Source organism: Pangasianodon hypophthalmus, chromosome 22 (genome assembly GCF_027358585.1).
Source record: "Pangasianodon hypophthalmus isolate fPanHyp1 chromosome 22, fPanHyp1.pri, whole genome shotgun sequence".
NCBI classification, from domain to species: domain Eukaryota; kingdom Metazoa; phylum Chordata; class Actinopteri; order Siluriformes; family Pangasiidae; genus Pangasianodon; species Pangasianodon hypophthalmus.
In genome coordinates, this window is record NC_069731.1 from 18,687,713 (window position 1) to 18,706,043 (window position 18,331).

Here is an 18,331-nt window from a genome sequence, read left to right on the forward strand (position 1 = left end):
GTTACACCCTTCAATCAATGACCACTACAGTCCAGATGCAGGTAAATCACAAATGGCAAATACCTGCTTCTAAACCCACACCTCTTACAGTGACTTACTGTCTGTATTTCTTTCAAAAGCCTGTCATGAACCTACTACAACACAACTACTTCTTGGCTTGCTGCATTTATTCATAGCTTCCTCCTCCGTGTTTAAACACTATAGTTATGCGCCTGGTCTGTCTAGTGTCCAAACTCTCAGCAGGAGCCGTGTGCAGGCCAGTGGAAATTCTGACCTAAATAAACGCACAGGCAGGCCTGGCTGAAGCTCCAGCACCTCGTGTGGATTTCCCGCCCGAATTGAGGGTGCCTGCCAGATGACTGGGGCTGTCACTGCTATAATGGCCGACCATCTGCTGTCTGGCACGCACAAAAGCTGGCAGTGTGCACACAGGCAAGGGGGAGGGGCTTCGCGCTGATGAGTTTGCACCCTGCCACATGCCGTGTAGGGACACCTCTAAACACACATATATTACTAAGCAAGGGAGTGATGCATGGCTGTTTCTGCAGTTGTTATTATGTATGAATCATATGATGACTTTGCCATTGATGCATCCTCAAAAATATATTCGTATGTTCAAATGTTTATTAATTTAGCAAATCTGACACAATACCAACAATCTTTCAATCACTAAGAGAGAACCTTAAGAACTGAGCTACATCTGCCAATCATGAGCACCTCTAGCACTTAGAATAAACACACTGACTCTTTATTTATGGGTTCTTTATTTTGTTAGTTTGCATAGCTTCCTAAAAGCAGGGTTATACTTGGAACCCTTACTGAAAGGGAAATCCTCTCTTGTAGCTTTCCTTAGCATAGAACCTATAAAGAGGTAAAGAGGGCCAACAAAGAAACTTTAAGGGTGCTGTATGAACCTATATGATGTCATTAATGTCATTTAATGATTAAATGATTATTGCATTTTCTTTCTTTCTTTCTTTTCTTTCTTTCTTTTATTTTACAGACTATATATATATATATATATATATATATATATATATATATATATATATACATACACACACACATATATATATATACAAACCTTTTCTTTGCTGTACTAACTCTGGCATGTATTTGCATGAGAATATATTTTGCAGTAGAGACTTCAATGCACTTCTGTAAGTCAATTTTGTTAAGAGCATCTGCTAAATGCAGTAAATGTAAATTATATTCTCGGCTGTAGGGTAGAACCTGAAAGAGAGGCAAACTGAAGAACCCATAAGGTTGGCAAGAGAATCCTTTTTTGGCCTTGAGTGTTTCTCAGTTTATGAATCCTTTCAGATTCTTGCATCTTTGTACCTTCAGCTATGTGCACTTTTTATAAGTCGCTCTGGCAAAGAGCACCTGCCAAACTACCTCCTGTAAACGCACATGGAAAATGCAATAATGTTGCTGCTCATGGGCAGCCAATTGCATTTTGAATGCCACTCTAAAGTGCTAAATAATCAGCTTAGTGCGTAACTCTGAAGTATGCACATCACTGTCAGATCATACAACAGGTGTTTGTTTTGGGTTCGACCAGCAGGACCCCAGCTGCATTCAAGCACATACTGTACAAAAGCGCCAACCCGAGTTGAAGTCAATGGAGCCTTTGACGTCTCTCAAGCTGATGTTTGGCCACTAAAAGGCACAATAGCATGAGTCAGAAGGAGAAATGATTTAGAGTGCGTGTGCCATGGGCTTGTAATGGCTCTAGGCAGCAGAAGGCATGTCAGTGGGGCCTACGCGCTCCTCCATTCGGGGGCAATTGAGTGAATGGGTCTGTAAAACTAACAGACTCAGGGAACAATGGAGCCAAAAGACATTATTTCATGGCCGAGTGGGCCCCTTTAGCTGAAGCAGCTGACCTGCAGAGAGGCCTCTTGTTCAGAAGGGGTGTATGTACGTAGACCCCAAAGCAAAAATGTCAGCAATCCCCACTACCTTTAACACAGGTCCAGAAATTAAGGTTGGCCATCAGCTCCGGTGCCATATGCACCTGGTACTTAGAGAGAACGAAGGTGATGGATCTGGCCATGACATAAACAACGGTAAACTTTGGTGAGACAGGAGGTGGCACGGTGTGAGACTCAGGCACATGGATGATTGGGATGATTTTGGTAATTAATAAAAAAGGAACTGAGACCATAATACACTGAACAAAGCATTTTATTTTTTTCCCCCTCAATACGTACAAGGGTCACAAATGGGTACTGGCAGGATTCAGAGAGGCAGGCGATATATGTTCAGCAAAATAGTGTTGGAAGTAAAATGTCTTGCTTGTGAAAATGTGTATAGATAATGTCAGATAAGCTGAATGTACTGTTTGTCATGCATTGTTTTTAAACTGCTACATATATCTACTTTCCTTCAGAATCTACGATTAGGTGGTTGAGTGTTAAATAGAATTTTATACACATAAACTTGCACCTACATTAAAAACAAGACACACATGCCTCACAACTCTGTTGTTACCTGCACTGTTACATTAAACAATATTGAATCTTATGCTATGAAATGTGGTGAATAACCTAATGAACTCTGGGATTTGCAAATACATTTTTTGTAGAATTAAAATGAAAAAAAAAAAAAAAAATGCTACCCATAGGACAGGATGTCTTAGTGTTGGACTAACCAACTGATTTATAAAAAGCTCTCGGCATATCACAGAGGCTTGTTTTAATTATAATGCCTTAATGTAGACCCTTTAAAAACCTACTGAATAATTTCACATTGACCAGTATAACACACCGACACTGACTTGAAAAACGCTCTACTGTAAAAATTTCAATTACCTTCAAGTTAGATTTAAGCAGTACAACTGTTCTACATCTCCAAAGGATTGTGCTTGTGTTTCGTTCAGTTCTTTTCTGATTCTCAGCTACAGCACAGCCTTCAATTTCACCTGCAGAATTACTCAGTGAGAGAGAGGAACTCTTATTTGAGTCCATTTAACAGTCAGTGTTTCATTTGTACAAGAAAGAAAAATCAGCCACTTCAATCACCATCACAAAAAGACTCAAAATGTAAACACTTTAGGGGATTAAAAAAAAAAAAAAAACACTATCAAAAAACAGACACTCGAACAACATTTAAAAAGTGCAATTTGCCTACACAAGCAGTTGGAAGCTGAATGTTGCTACCTGTATTGTAATTAAACTTGTTTGAACTCACACAGAACTTTGGAGGTGACTAGATTGATGCTAGATTGAAACCAATTAGTAAAGAATGATTAGTGGCAGTGTATGTTGTTAAAAATTTTAGAAATGTTTCTGATGGAAGGTAGCCAAATATTGTTTCTTAACACAACAGAAATAAAATTCTCTTTATAGCTTTGAAATAAATAAATTAGTAAAGATTTAATAAATAGAACCTACAGCCCTAAGTGATGGAGAAATCCATCTCGTCTTGGAACGTGTTACTTGTGTGAGACTGCATATTAAATATCAGTACCAAACATGACTTCTGATAGTTTGAAACCTAAAGCAGCTAGGATGCAAGTTGCTGGTTTTGTTTTTAGGCTGCAGTCACTGCCGTGTCCGTCAGCGAAAGGTAGGTCTGTTTCAAAACGGGACAGACCAGGTGCTCAATAAACATCTCAACAACTCGAATTACAGCAACGAATAAATTAGAAAATCAAAAACAAACGAAAAAAAAAAGAGGTACCCTTCCATTCGACGCTACTTTAGCAGTTAAATGCTGTACAATACATTCAGTGAGTGTCAAACTCAGCAAAAACACGGAGCAGAACCCTTATTATGGTTCGAGCCAAAACAGTCACATTGCAAGTGCTATCCAGTTCCTCCTAAACATGCTTCAAGCCCCTCCCCTTTACAGTTACCCACAATCAGTAGTGCAACACTGCTAGTGCTCTTCTATCCTTAAGACACTATTTTTGTTTTTAAAAAATCCTCTAAAAAGCAACATGTTAAAAATCCCAAAGGACTAACTGGTATGTGTTGTCTTTTTTCTTTTTTTTTTTTTTTCAGTGATGAACTCCACCAGAAATCTTTTTCTTTGGAATTTCCTTAGTTGTCTGGAACTGACATGACGAGAGCAAAAGACAGAAAATGCTCAATAATGTGAAATTCTTTCTCTCTCTCTACATGTCAGTTACCAACAACTGAGGCAAAAAAGATCTTCATGAGTTCTTCTAATACTCCACACTGTCTATGGCTAAAAGTTACACGAGACGGCCAATGAATCACCTTATGCTAGATCAACAAATCTAGAACGGTCATCACAAAAGTGTAATCTTAAGAGGAAGACTGGTTGCGTTATTTTACTTAGAATATCAAGTCATTAATGCGCCTCTTTGTGGGTTAAAATACTTTGTAATACACTGTAAGTCTTAAGCACACATGTAGAAAAAAAGGTGAACATTTAGTTTCCTACACCAGATTGTCTAAAAGTGAAGTGCGAGGAATGAGGGGGCTGCTGTAAGGAGCAGAGAGGAGCTCTGGCGCTCACAGGACCAGGGCTCTGGAGGTGCAGGACGGCAGCTGGGAGGAGTTCAGGTAGTGCCTCGCTTGCTCCGTCATGATCAGCTGGTCCTGTGTCTTCCCAAACACCACTGCCTCCCACTCGCTGCTCACCTGAGGAAACAGAACATCGGTTTTAAGCACCATACATATCACCTGTTTAAGCTCAAGCTAACTGTAAAGTATCGTACCTGTGTGGAGGCTTGGTAGACTGGGCTTCGGCGTATAAGGAGCTCCTTTTTCGCCTGAGGGCTGAGAGGGCAGATGGGAAGTTGGGAGTCCATTTTCAGTGGGCCTGGAGAGCAGGCGAGTTCCTCCTCTCCTTCTGTCAGCGGGGTCATCAGAATTGCGCTGCTCAACATGCCATCGTTATGAGACTGGGTGATCAGAAGAAATTACTACAATCAGACAAGCCTAAAAAACCTTTTCTGAAGTTTGGTAAAGCAGGGCTATTGAAATATTTGTAGCCAGGGAAAAATTTGTTGAAAAAAATTTCACTGACCCCCTTATGAATGCAGCACAGAATTTTTTTATGAGCATAATTCAACTATTTGAATTTTTCCACATAAAGAACTCAAACCAGTGGTAGAAAAGTCACAGATATATTTAGTTTGAGCCTTAGATTAAGTAAGAAATAAAACACTTGAGGGAAATAATCAACAGTGGGGTGGCGTTATGAAATTACTGTTATCTCTCATATTATGGCAGCTATAAACAGTCGTTCCATAACGTCCTCTCTTTTTTTTATGTCTTGAAGACAAAAAATGCAACTTGTTTTGTTGCCGTGAAACCAGACAGCACAAAGTCCTCGGTCCTGAAGACTATCCCATGGTGGAAAACTTACTAACCTTCCTTTTTTCCTTTTAAAACTTACTTACTCTCCATTTTTCTTTGTTAAATAACAACATGATTTTAATCAATTTATTATTAGTATTAGTTTGTGTGGTATGTCTGCCATACAAGTCGATGTGAATAAGTTGTTACTACAGAAACGATAAGAATTAGCAATATTAGAATAAGTGCATTAATATAAAGTTGGGATTCGTCTTGCAGCCAAACTACTGTTAGACTCATGTTTTTATAGAAAACCATTAGATTTGAGAATTCAAGTGTGCTGTGGTATAAAAAAGAATAACGTTGTGAACTTCCTGGTTGTTTAGGATTATTTTGGATACTGATTACTACAGCTCTGCTCTCACCTGTGCAACACTGCTGATCTGCTGCTGAGGGAACAGTTGCACATTGAGACAGTCTTTCCCCCAACTGTCCAATAGCAGGGACTTCCTCACCTTCCTGGCAGGAGCATCCATCTTTTACATCAGCCAAACAATGAAAGAAAAAAGTATTCGTTTGGGTTAAACACTACAATGTACAGTTCATAATGAGAGAATGATCAGCATGGAAGTGCTGTGTACCTCATACACTCTTTGTTCAGGCTGTCCATGAATGAAGATATCCGTCCCTGTCTCCTCCTTCAACACTTCCCTAATGTCCTCCTCTAGGAAAGCCAGTGGTTGAGGCTGTGCCCAGAAATTTTTTTTTAAAAAATGCTCAAATACTGTACACTTGAGTATCACCTACACACACCCATGCAGTGTATGAAACATTAAAGCAAGGGGTGATTTAAAGATACCTACCACCATTTTTAAGGGCCCATGCATCTTTTCCTGGGCAGCCAATGCATTTTTGAAGGGAGTGGGTGTCCTCGGGGTGTGGGCCATTATGGACTTGCGAACTTTGGGTGTCCTGAAACTGAACAAATAAATATGTTTATACCAGAGCGTTGTTGAATTCTTGATTCTGATTGGGCAGAAGGTTTCAGCGGAGTAAACGTTTGGTTGAATGTCCCAATATTATGGAATGACCATAAAAGAATGAGAATTTAAGACAATTTAATATCCCTATTAAGTCTGTTAACCTGCAATTTCAGACCAAGCAAAAAAAGGACTAGCGGACACCCTGCATTAGATAGCTAAATGTTGTCTAAGCAAATAGATGCAATGTTACCCAGCATTCTCCTTCTGATGTTTGGGTGTGGTTTCTCTCTGCTGAGGTGTGCTGGAAAAGTTCTTCTGTGCACACACCGGAGTGGACGTTAATGCAGGATTGTCCAGGTTCAAATTCTCAGCCCCAGATATGTTGAAGAACTGGAGTTAAAAGTATAAATAAAAGTGAGAGCCACTCTGAGTGAAACAGAGAAACACATTGCGTAGAAACAAATGACTGTGGTTACACTCTGATTCACACTTCAGACCTGAGAGGGTGAGAACGGAAGTCCTTTAACTGGCGTGCTTTTCATTGAGCTCCTAGTGTTGTCTGTAAAAGAGCCGCAGTTTGCATCGTCACTAAGCGACTGGTCTGCTCTCTCTCTCGTCTTCTTCCTCGGCAGGGACAGCGGAGGGGAGTTGAATTTGCCCACAGTGGGAGTGTTATGAGGCACGGGTTTCCCCTGGCTCATTCCAATGCGGGGTCTGCACAAAGCAGGGGCAGGAGTGTGGTACCCAACATCCTCTGTGCCGTCATCTTGAGCTGGGTACGCGCCATCAAGGACGGGGGGTTTAGGAGGACTGACAGACTCAGATAGGTCAAAACTTCCCACCTCACTCCAGACCATAGGATCCTGCAGAGCAAGACACACTTTCTGTTCACATTTTAAGGTTCACCTAATAATAACCTTTTACTTTTATTTTATGTTTTATAGGATATAAACTATGATTTAAGAACCAGTGAAATGTAAATCATTGCAACCAACAGCTAACATGCCTTGCCCTTTTATGGATGGACGATATGACAAAAATATCATATCATATCATTACGCTTTTTCATGATTCACAATAGGTATCATGACATTTAGGTTCACTTAGGTTTGTACCAACGAAACAGAGGAGCCATTTTATAAAAAATTTAAGTTCAGAGATTTTTAAAATGAATTTTTTAATGAGGAAAAGGAGAGAAAAAGAAATGATTGTTACAAAAACGGGTTGTTGTACAAAAATGCTAACTGACTAAAGAGCTGGAAGATATATCACTATTTTGATCAAATATATCACAATACATTTTTAACCAGTTATATTTGTAGGCATAAAATAATAGTATAATTACAATGTAGGCACTGTTGAATGCTTGATTCTGGTAGTCAGAAGGTGTTGATTAATTTTCTATAACAGCAGCTCAGACTGTTGTGCAAATCACAGGTTTACATTAATGCGCTCGTTCTAATACGATATCATTTCTGTAGTAACGGATCATTCACGAGGACTTGTAAAAGAGGCTGGAAAGGTAACAACTGTTTATAGCTGCTATAACAGGATCTATCTTGTTTTTTGAGTATTTTTGGTTTGTTAAAGTTTAATATATTGCAGTGTCAATATTATATCATTATATCACCATGTGCTTTTCCTTGCCATCCCCTTATATGTGGCTGGAAAGTATTTGGGAATATATGGCTATAATATGAAAAATAAATAAATAAAAATGCAATACAACAACCTTAGCATTCTTATTCATACACTCTCTGAAATAAATGACACAATCAAGATGAATTTAAATGATTTTGGTATAAACGAGTGTCTCCTGCTCACCGAGTCGATGAGGTCTATCGTTTCTGCAAACTCAGGAATGGTCTGCAGACTAGAGAGTACAGCGCTGGCCTCCACTGCCAGGAACTTGCTGGGAGAGACGTGCAGTGGTACAGAAGGAGCACGGCCCTTCTCCGCTCGACCCAGCTCAACACCCGACTCCTCGGAAGTCCCTGTGGTGCTCATGGTATCATCCGCCAGACTGTCTGACCAGCTTGAGTAGCTCTCTGGGTTCTGAACAAGAGCCAACCATTGTGAGTCAGACAGGTGAGTTTAACAGCAAATAGAGAGTGAGATATGGGGTTTAATGATGAGCAGTGATGGCAGTTATGATGATGAAAAATAATGTGGTGAATAAAGACACAAACACTAACACTGAGTCAGCAGGCTAATCAGTAACCAATTATAATGCCTGCTCTAGGAACAAGTTACTCTGCTTTAACAAGTGTAACTGATAAACATTAATAAGGTCATTATTCACCCGAGTAACAAGTTAAACTATACTTTAACAGTTCCTAACAAGTTACTCAGATTTCAGAAATTCTCAGAGGTCTGGATACAACATCAAAAAGAAACATACAAATCACTGCTGCCAAGTTGTAGAGCACAAAAAGGGGAAGAAAAAAAAGCACAAAGTTTTAACTAGGATGAAAGCAATGACTTTCAAGCAGGTTTTCTTCGCCAGGCGCTCTCATGCTGTGCACTAAAGGATCTAGTTACTGCCAGCAGGCCACTGTCAGGTGGAGTAGCAATGAGGGTAAGCTAGGGTCACCAAGCGCAGATGTCGTGAGGGGCAGAAAGGGGGATAAGGGAGGTATGGAAGGGGTAGGGAAGACTAAGCACACTACTCTACGCGCACACACAGTGGTTCTTACACGAGGACCGGACTGTCTTCTGACTTCATTCTCAGCTGACATAAGGAGCAGCTCTAGCTCCTTAATTCGCTGCTCTTTGTCGGGATCGTCGTGGCACGGCTGTGAGATGGGGAACCGGGAGGAAAGGAAGGAAAAGACAGAAGAAGAGACGAACACAACGAGTTTACTGGCAAAACCACAAACACTTCAAAGGGGCTCTGATCCCAAATTCCACCAAGATGAAACTGCTTTTTTTTTTTTTTTAATTCAAGGCCAGAATTTAAGATAAGATTTGTATAATACCCATGATGTAATTCAGAATAAGAGCACTAATTCAGAATAAGAATTTATAACACCACAGCACCAGCATGCAGTTCAGACACACAACACTGACAGTTGAGTCAATTCTTTGATTGAGAGAAAAGTAGGGCAGGAGGGGGAAAAACAGGGAGAGAACAAAACGCAAAGAGGAAAAAAACAACATGAAAGTAGCACTTACCGACATGAAGCTCGAGCTCTCCGTGATGCTGTCCATACCCTGTCCACTCACAGAGCCGTACATGTATCCTGCAACCTGCACAGACAAGAATTAAACAAAATAATGATTTTTTTCCCCCAAAATAACTACATTTTCAATGACCATTGCAATTTTATGTAAAAAAAAAAAATCACACAAATTAAGGAAGAAGTCTTCATTTCAGTCTTGAGCCATTTACCACAAAAAAAACCCAAAAACAAAATACACATTTTACTTGAATAACTATCAAAATGTTCAAATCTTTCTAGGCTTAATTATAGTACTTCATGCCTGCCACCATTTTCAAAGATTATAGATATTAGTGACTTAAACGCGTAGTGGTTGTCACCTGTGACTGGCTGTTCATGAGCAGATGGCCGTGACCGTGCGAGTGCTCCACAGACTGACAGCCTTTATGGCGTCTCTTCTGAGGCTGATCAGCGCTGATGCTCCTGTTAACGTCCTGCAGGTAACCTTCCTGCTCCACCTTCCTGCGCATGGTGGAGTTCCAGTGGTTTTTGATAGAGTTGTCTGTCCTGAAAATAAAATACAGACACTTGAATGCATTGCTAATATCACAGTCGGGGTGGAGAAATCATTAATTCATTAGCGAGTCCATCAAGCAGATGAAACAATAAAGTCATCAAAGTCATTATTCTTTTCTCTTGAAAATGTCAGCAAGTCATTCACCAATGTTTGGCTATGAGTTGTGTTATTTTCTCTTCACATCACACGTAAAAGATATTATTCGAGTCTGGCTAGCATCTTTTATTTTTTTCTTGATATATTTAAGCACAAGGGTATATCACAGCTTTATGCTGCACTTTATTTTGTTCATCGGGGTTTCCACACACCTGTGTGTTCCTGATTCTAAAAAGATCATCCATGCACACTAATTAATCCACCTATAAATAAAGCCGATATGTGTGTGGTGGTGCAGCAGGTGGTGGGATTCAGAACAAGTACCATGTGCTATATTTATAGAATCAAAGTGCACTGCACCACGATGAAGCGCATTTTCTTTAAATATACACACCAAATAAAAACTCTTGGTTTTTTTTTTGGTTTTTTTTTGGTTTTCTCTCTCTCTGCAGGTATGGACCACTCGCCTACTGAGTCTACTTGAAGACCGGGTGACTGATTTGATCTTAAAAACACAAAGCATTATACCTTCCAGGCAGCAGCTTTGAGATCTCAGCCCAGCGGTTACCAAGCCGTTTGTGCGCCTCGTAGATAATGCGATCCTCTTCCTGGGTCCAGGAGGACTTCTTCACCTCAGGGTTGAGGTGGTTGTGCCAGCGCTCTCGACACTGCTTGCCAATGCGGCCCTGTAGGTGCTTAGCGATGACGGACCACCGCTTCGGGCCGTATTTGTGCACCAGTTCTATCACCTGTGATGATATGGTACATACAGTTGAGGAAAACTGAAACAGCCCAATTACAGCAAAGGTGGAATTTTTCATTTTAAAAATTAATCACTGTAATATTTGTTGCTCTGGCTTAGTATTTGAAATAGAACATAAAGAATTTAAATAAAAATGGACTAAAGTCTGTAAGCCAGTCTTCCACAGATGCTTGTTGTTGCTCTGTCTTTCCTGCAATGCAGCTATTTCCATTTACAGTGAGAGCAGGAATCATATTTGCATAGTGAGACAGCATTCACTGGATTCCTCTGGTACTGAGGTCACTGATGCTATTATCATTCAGGGAACGCATTACTTCACCTCTTAGCTATTTGTCCCTAATCAGGCTTTGCTCAGGCCTAGCTTCTAAAATTCCTCACAGAGTAGTGATTATTAGAGTAACTCTAGCTTATGGTATAACTTTCTACTTTATATAAATAAGTGTGATACAGTACGCAGATTTTATGAAAATCTCTTGTTTCTGTTTGCAGTTTACTACTAGATGAGACTAAACAACATCCTTGACTATGGTAATGTCTCGACATGTACTTCAGAGCAGAATCTTGCAGGCTCTTACACAAGGGATCTCTGCTACCCTCAAATGTCATTATTTCACAGCGCCCACCTCCCATGTCATCCCATCAGGCCGGTGAACGCCCAGCTCGTCTTACCCTCTGATCCTCCTCTTTTGTCCAGGGCCCTTTCACCAGCTCTGGGTTGAGAACTTTCTGCCAGCGGTGTTGACACTGGCCATCTGTTCTTGTCTGTCAAGAAGCAACCAAATCCCAGTTTAACACCTGCAGGTACCACACACCTACAATAGAACCTAAGGCTGCTAAAACTAAGCATATTTTAATCCTGTTCGCCATGTTTTGCTTTTTTAAGTAGTTAAACATAATTCTCTGTAATAGTCTTGAGCTTAATGTTAGTTAATTTGATTGGATAATGTTAGATATCATTTTTCTTTTCTGACCCTGGTGCCATAAATCACAAGTTTTCATTCATGTTTCAAAGATCTGATCAATCACGGCACACTTTAACTATTTTCCTGGTGTCTGCTCTATAAATATATAAAGATTGCAGACAAAGGTTATATGATACCCACAATTACATACAGCTATGAAATTAATTTACTATTTTGAATTGGATTTGTGTTTATACTTAGTTCCATTTAATTAATCACGAGTTATACATAGGAATTACGCTACACAAATATTCCTAAAATTTAATTCCACAGATTTAATTCTTACAAATAATTAATAAAATTAGAAATTTTGCCATGACTTTTATTACTTACTGGGAAATAATTAGCGATTAATCTCCATGCATCGGTGCCATGTTGCTCAACAAGCTTCTTGAGCCTCTCGTCCTGTACAAAATTTAAAAAAGTCATCAATAGTCTCTTCATTAGAAGTGTTTACAGTGATTTGGAAAATATGATGGCCCATGCAAATTCTTTTGAATCTCAGGGAGTTTCCGATTAGCCTACATCACTTACAATTTTAAAATAATGCACCGACTAGTGTTCTGACAGTCAGTGCTAAAACCGTAGACATGCCATAAGAGAGAGACGTGAACGTGTTACCTCTTCTCGGGACCATTTCACTTTGCTGAGCATCTTTTTCGAATTCTTGGGTTCTGTGTCCGTGTCTTTAGCCTGACGTTCATCATCCTCATCCTCACTGAAATAAAGGAAAGAAGGAAAGAAATAAAAGTGAAGAAAGGTTATCTATGTCACACATTTTGGCACCTTTTCCTGTTCATCACCACCTTGTTCAAACCAGGGTTCCAAGAAATTAAACATTAACCAGTTAAACAACCTGCTTTAAAAATAGCACATGCAAACTCGTGACTCAGAAAACGTATGCATGTGTTTAAACCTTTTTTTTTTTTACCCTAGAAACTATTACTGGTCTAATGAACTCTAAAAAGGTAAGCAAGTGCATTTTTTAGCGAATGACCAAGGAAACCCATGTGTGTTAGTTCACAGGAATTCCTTGTTGCTTGGTAACATTTCTCCACACAGAGAGATCTGAAGATTTAATCACAACACTGTGTCCTGGGATACTCAAGTATAAACTTCTCACCAAAGCAAGCAGCATTTTATCGTTAATCCAAAGCAGTCGGCTTTGAAATAGCACTAAATCATAGCTGGAAAACAACAGTGCATTAGACATACTGTTAGTAATAACAGTGATATAATCTGAAAATAACAAAACTTTGCACACTTGCACACACTCCTCAGAGCCGTGAGGTGTTTAAGGGTAAACTGTAGGCCAAAGTACGGCGCCGTCTCCTTATGAAAATCCAAAATCCTCCTACTAGGCATGTTTATGGGCCAAACAAGGCCTCCTGTTGGTTGTAAAATGTTATGCCCGTGATGAAAGAGCTATTTCAGCCAAGAAACATGGCAACTGGAGTTCAGCACGAAGCTCCCCCTCTGAGAAAGACTCTAATGGACTCTAAATAAACGGCCTCTTTTACTTTCTGAGGTGAACTGCTCACATCACTTATTCAGGAGGCAGGCCAAGTTCACTTTCAGCCAATGGTAGCACATAATCCGTCAGCCCACTATCCTTGAGGTTTCAAATCTATCCACTAATGTTCCACGAAGATTGCACTGTCTTACCCAAACAGAGTATAGTCAGACGTTAGCGTTAGCATTAACACTGAGATGCCTTATAAACAAACCTGTAAACGAATTGATGCATGATTGCATGTGAGCTGTGCTCAGACTAGCAGTCGCTTTGAAAATAAAAACAACACACACAAGTGAACTACTGTGGCAAGAAACTCGACACACACCCGAAACACACCCACACCCTTTTTAAGAGGCACAGAAAAAGGGCAAAACACAAAAACACACACACACACACACCACAGAGCTATACATTATTGATTGTTTTACCAGAACCTCTCCCTATTACTAAACTGCATCGCCCTTCCATTACATAGACAGCTAGTTGTTTTTGAGTACTTGATGTACTACGTATATTTTGTGTATAATGTAATTCATGTCACATCTTCCTCGGTCCGAAATGAGAGTAAAGCCCATTAAGTCATAACCTCATGACTAACCTAATGACTCAGTAGTTACATAATGACTTCATAGTCTAGAAATACCTAAGCCTGCTTTTTCACAGGTGTTGTGATCATCTCAAGCTTTTTTGCACATCTTTCGACATTTTTGAATCATTTAATACATTTTAGTAACCTGTGAAACACAATTACATCATGTCTAAGTAGTTACATAATGAATCCATAGATAGATATTCATTCTGTGAGTATTTTATTCTGTACTCTGTATAAACAGCAGTTAAGAGGTACAGTACTTTCTTCCTTGGTTTGAAAAGACAGGGAATTTTGGAAACTTTCAGGGGTTGAGATCATTTTAAGTCTTTTGCACATCTTTGAGCATGTTGTGAATCATCGAATAAGTGTCTAGAAGTAACCCAATGGAAAGGAGCTCACTTTTTCCTCAGTTCTTTAGGTCATTTTGCACATCTCTGGGCATGAGTCGTTGAATACATATATATATTTTTTAGCAACTAAGAAGACCCAAGTATCATAATGACTATGTAGTTACATGATATCTTCATGGACTGGGGCACAAAAATGTATTTGTAATTAAGTTTATGAAGTTTATTTACATTTATATGACAGAAACAATATTAGTCAGTTCCTTTTCAAAGGTGTAAGTAGTTAATACTAACAGTAATGTGTAAAATAAATGATTAACTACCTCAGCACTACCTGGCTAATCAAGTCAAGCTGGAAAATGATAGATGAGTGACAGCTAGTTAGTTAACTAACCACAACTAGCTATAAATACTTGCTTTTTTGTGTATACTTGACTACAGATTACTTCTAAAATCTTTATTATGGCTGTATTATTCTTTAAGACGCTTGTAATACCAAATTCAGTGCGAGTTTTTAAGCAAATTAGCTAGCTAGCTAGCAACAGTTAGCTTACACTGAATGACATAGCCAGCCAGCTAACATAATATAGCACTCTGTATATAAATATAAACATATATGTACAGAATTGTAACTTTAAAGCATAAATGATGATCACTGACACCACATTTTGAATAAATAAACAGAACCTGTTATCTAAAGTATTATAAACATATATACATATAGTTACTGGCTAACGCTAACAACTGTAGTAACTCTAGCTAGCATGTTAGTCCATAGTGTTGATTATTATTATCGATTTTGTTAAAGTGCATAAATATACAGTATACTATATTTATAAAACTGTTATCTGTATTAAATTCTCAAAATGTAGCAGGGAAAATTGGGGGGAAACATATTTTGATCTTTGGAGCAGCTGTCATGAAGTGAAGATCCGTTTATGCAAAGTGTTTCCTTCGCACATCAACATGCACACCAGCCTTATTCATTATTAATATATAGTGCGCTATTTATGTGATTAATTGTTGGATGTGTCTCACCTGCGGGGTTTCATGTTGGCCATGCGAACTGTGCTGCTTCACCCAAGTGACAGGTTTCTTCTCCAAAGTGAAAGAGTTAGAGAAATCCACAGTTGCACTTGCGCCTGGAAATCCAAACACACACCAAAAATCAAACACACTTCCACTTATCCCGACACATGCCGCTGTCAGGCAGGTGTCCGACCATTACTTCCATTACACTCTTACAGACAACAACAACAACAACAACAACAACACTGCCCAAGACGCAGCTGCAAAGCTTAAAGCAATGCAAGAAGAGAAGAAAAAAAATGCAAATAGGAGCACAAGTCAAACATGCCTTTTTTTTCTCCCTCTCTCTCTCTCTCTCTCTCTCTTCCCTCTCTGTGTGTTTGCCCGCCGTGTCCAGAGCTCACGCCCTCCTCCTCCTCCTCTTCCTCCTCCTCTTCCTCTTCCTCCTCTTCCTCTTCTTTCTCTTCCTCCTCCTTCTTCTGCTAATTTGTCCGTCCCGCCGAATCTCGCGCGCAGTCTCACTCCAGCTGCGTTTGAATCCTCGCATGTGATTGGTTCACAAAAAGAGAAGCGCGCTGACACAATGCTCCATTCACAAAACTACCACCAATAACAACAACACACTGCAGTGACTTTTACATACACACATACATACATACATTCATACACACACATACACACACATACACATACACATATACATACGTACATACACACACATACACACATACATTCATACATAAATACATACATACACACACACATACACATATACATACGTATATGCACGTACACACACACACACACATGCATACACACATATACATATACTTACGTACATACATACACACATATACATACGTACATACACACACATACACACATACATTCATACATAAATACATACACACACACACACATGCATACACACATATACATATACTTACGTACATACATACACACACACATACACACATACATACATACACACACATAAATATACATACGTATATACACATACATACACACACATACATGCATGCACACACACATGCATACACACATATACATATACATACGTACATACATACACACACATACACACATACACACATACATTCATACATACATACATGCACACACACATGCATACACACATATACATATACATACGTACATACATACACACACATACACACATACACACATACATTCATACATACATGCATGCACACACACATGCATACACACATATACATATACATACGTACATACATACACACACATACACACATACACACATACATTCATACATACATACATGCACACACACATGCATACACACATATACATATACATACGTACATACATACACACACATACACACATACACACATACATTCATACATACATACATGCACACACACATGCATACACACATATACATATACACATATACATATAGACACACATACATTCATACATAAATACATACACACACATACACATACATATATATATACGTATATACACATACATACACACATACATACATGCACACACACATACACACATACATTCATACATAAATACATACATACACAGACATACATACATGCTTATACAGTATATTTTATACACTATATAGGCCAAAAGTTTGTGGACACCTGACCATCACACCCATATGTGTTTGCTGAACATCCCATTCCAGACTTATTCCCCCTTTGCTGTTATAATGAGCTCCACTCTTCTGGGAAGGCTTTCCACTAGATGTTGGAGCGTGGCTGTGGGGATTTGTGTTCATTCAGCTACAAGAGCATTAGTGAGATCAGGCGCTGATGTTGGGATGTCGAGGAGGTCTGGGGTGCAGTCGGTGTTCCAGTTCATCCCAAAGGTGTTCAGTGGGGTTGAGGTCAGGGCTCTGTGCAGGACACTCGAGTTCTTCCACTCCAACCTTCACACATCATGTCTTCATGGAGCTCGCTTTGTGCACAGGAGCATTGTCATGCTGGAACAGGTGTGGGCCGCTTAGTTCCAGTGAAGGGAAATTGTAATGCTACAGCGTACAAAGACACTCTATACAACTGTGTGCTTCCTGCTGAACTGTATATTATAATATTATAGTATCATCATAAAACAAATGGTAAATATATTAAATAGCTAAATGATTTATACATTTTAAAAGTTATATTAACATATTATTATATTATTAATAGTATATATATATATATATATATATATATATATATATATATATAGGTAGATAGATAATATTATTATAATATACAATAAAATGAAATTATATGAAATTATATATTACTTTAGATTATATTATTATATACTACTTAAACAACTTTCTCTCTGACTATATAATATACTATACAATAATAAATGTGTAATCTGGAGAAATTCTGCATACATATATATATATATATATATATATATATATATATATATACACACACACACACACACAAAGCATAAAGGTGCAAAGATGCTTACGGTAAAATATACTTATACTAAATATAACAATATATTAGACTGATTTCTAGCAGTAAACTTTGCAATGTGGGTGGAGGAGTTTTATTTTTCAGTGGTAATATGTCGCCCTCTTGTGGACAGAGTGATCTTATCAACAATAAAAATATCTGTAGAGATGTTAACCTTGATTTTTAAGAGTAGGCATAATTATTTGAACATAATAAAGAATATATATAACAAACAAACAAGATCTATAAAACCTCATAGGCCTTCTACCATTCTAATTTAGACTGCTTTTTAGTATGCACACATTTCAATTTAAAGTATAACACATAAGTTAATTTATATTTTGTTAATGTGCACATAATGATGCAAATATCTTTTTTTAATATAATACTAATACTAATACTACTACTACTACTACTACTAATAATAATAATAATAATAATAATAATAATAACAATTATTATTATTATTATTATTATTATTATTAGAAGAAGAAGAAGAAAAAAAAAAATAGCTATACACATACACATTCTCCACTGTAT

At 38.5% G+C, this 18,331-nt stretch overlaps 1 protein-coding gene across 4 annotated transcripts; it reads right to left on the reverse strand.

Moving 5' to 3' along the window:
- Positions 1 to 2,153: 2,153 nt before the first annotated feature.
- mybl1 (v-myb avian myeloblastosis viral oncogene homolog-like 1) lies at positions 2,154 to 15,728 on the reverse strand. 4 transcript variants are annotated; one of them, XM_026938290.3, is made up of 17 exons: positions 15,631 to 15,728; positions 15,312 to 15,415; positions 12,440 to 12,536; positions 12,152 to 12,223; positions 11,526 to 11,618; positions 10,622 to 10,842; positions 9,801 to 9,987; positions 9,434 to 9,508; positions 8,956 to 9,054; positions 8,084 to 8,314; positions 6,757 to 7,122; positions 6,510 to 6,649; positions 6,140 to 6,254; positions 5,918 to 6,022; positions 5,702 to 5,812; positions 4,694 to 4,879; positions 2,154 to 4,616 (listed from the first exon to the last, which is right to left on the reverse strand). In XM_026938290.3, exons 2-17 carry the CDS (start codon positions 15,332 to 15,334, stop codon positions 4,488 to 4,490), a joined length of 2,250 nt encoding a protein of 749 aa, XP_026794091.3. In that variant the 5' UTR covers positions 15,335 to 15,415; positions 15,631 to 15,728; the 3' UTR covers positions 2,154 to 4,487. The 4 variants fall into 4 exon arrangements, with proteins under 4 accessions (XP_026794091.3, XP_053084136.1, XP_053084135.1 ...); XM_053228161.1 differs by lacking the exon at positions 15,631 to 15,728 and having other exon boundaries at positions 15,312 to 15,598; XM_053228160.1 differs by lacking the exons at positions 15,312 to 15,415; positions 15,631 to 15,728 and adding an exon at positions 13,083 to 14,064.
- Between the last annotated feature and the right edge of the window lie 2,603 nt (positions 15,729 to 18,331).

Excerpts from the sequence above, each read along its gene's own strand:
- mybl1 (XM_053228160.1), bottom strand. The coding sequence starts at position 13,183 with ATGCCTAGTAGGAGGATTTTGGATTTTCATAAGGAGACGGCGCCGTAC. Across the intron at positions 11,619-12,151 it reads TAATCGCTAATTATTTCCCA|ACAAGAACAGATGGCCAGTG; the intron begins GTAAGTAATAAA and ends GCTTCTTGACAG. Across the intron at positions 7,123-8,083 it reads CGATAGACCTCATCGACTCG|GATCCTATGGTCTGGAGTGA; the intron begins GTGAGCAGGAGA and ends CTTGCTCTGCAG.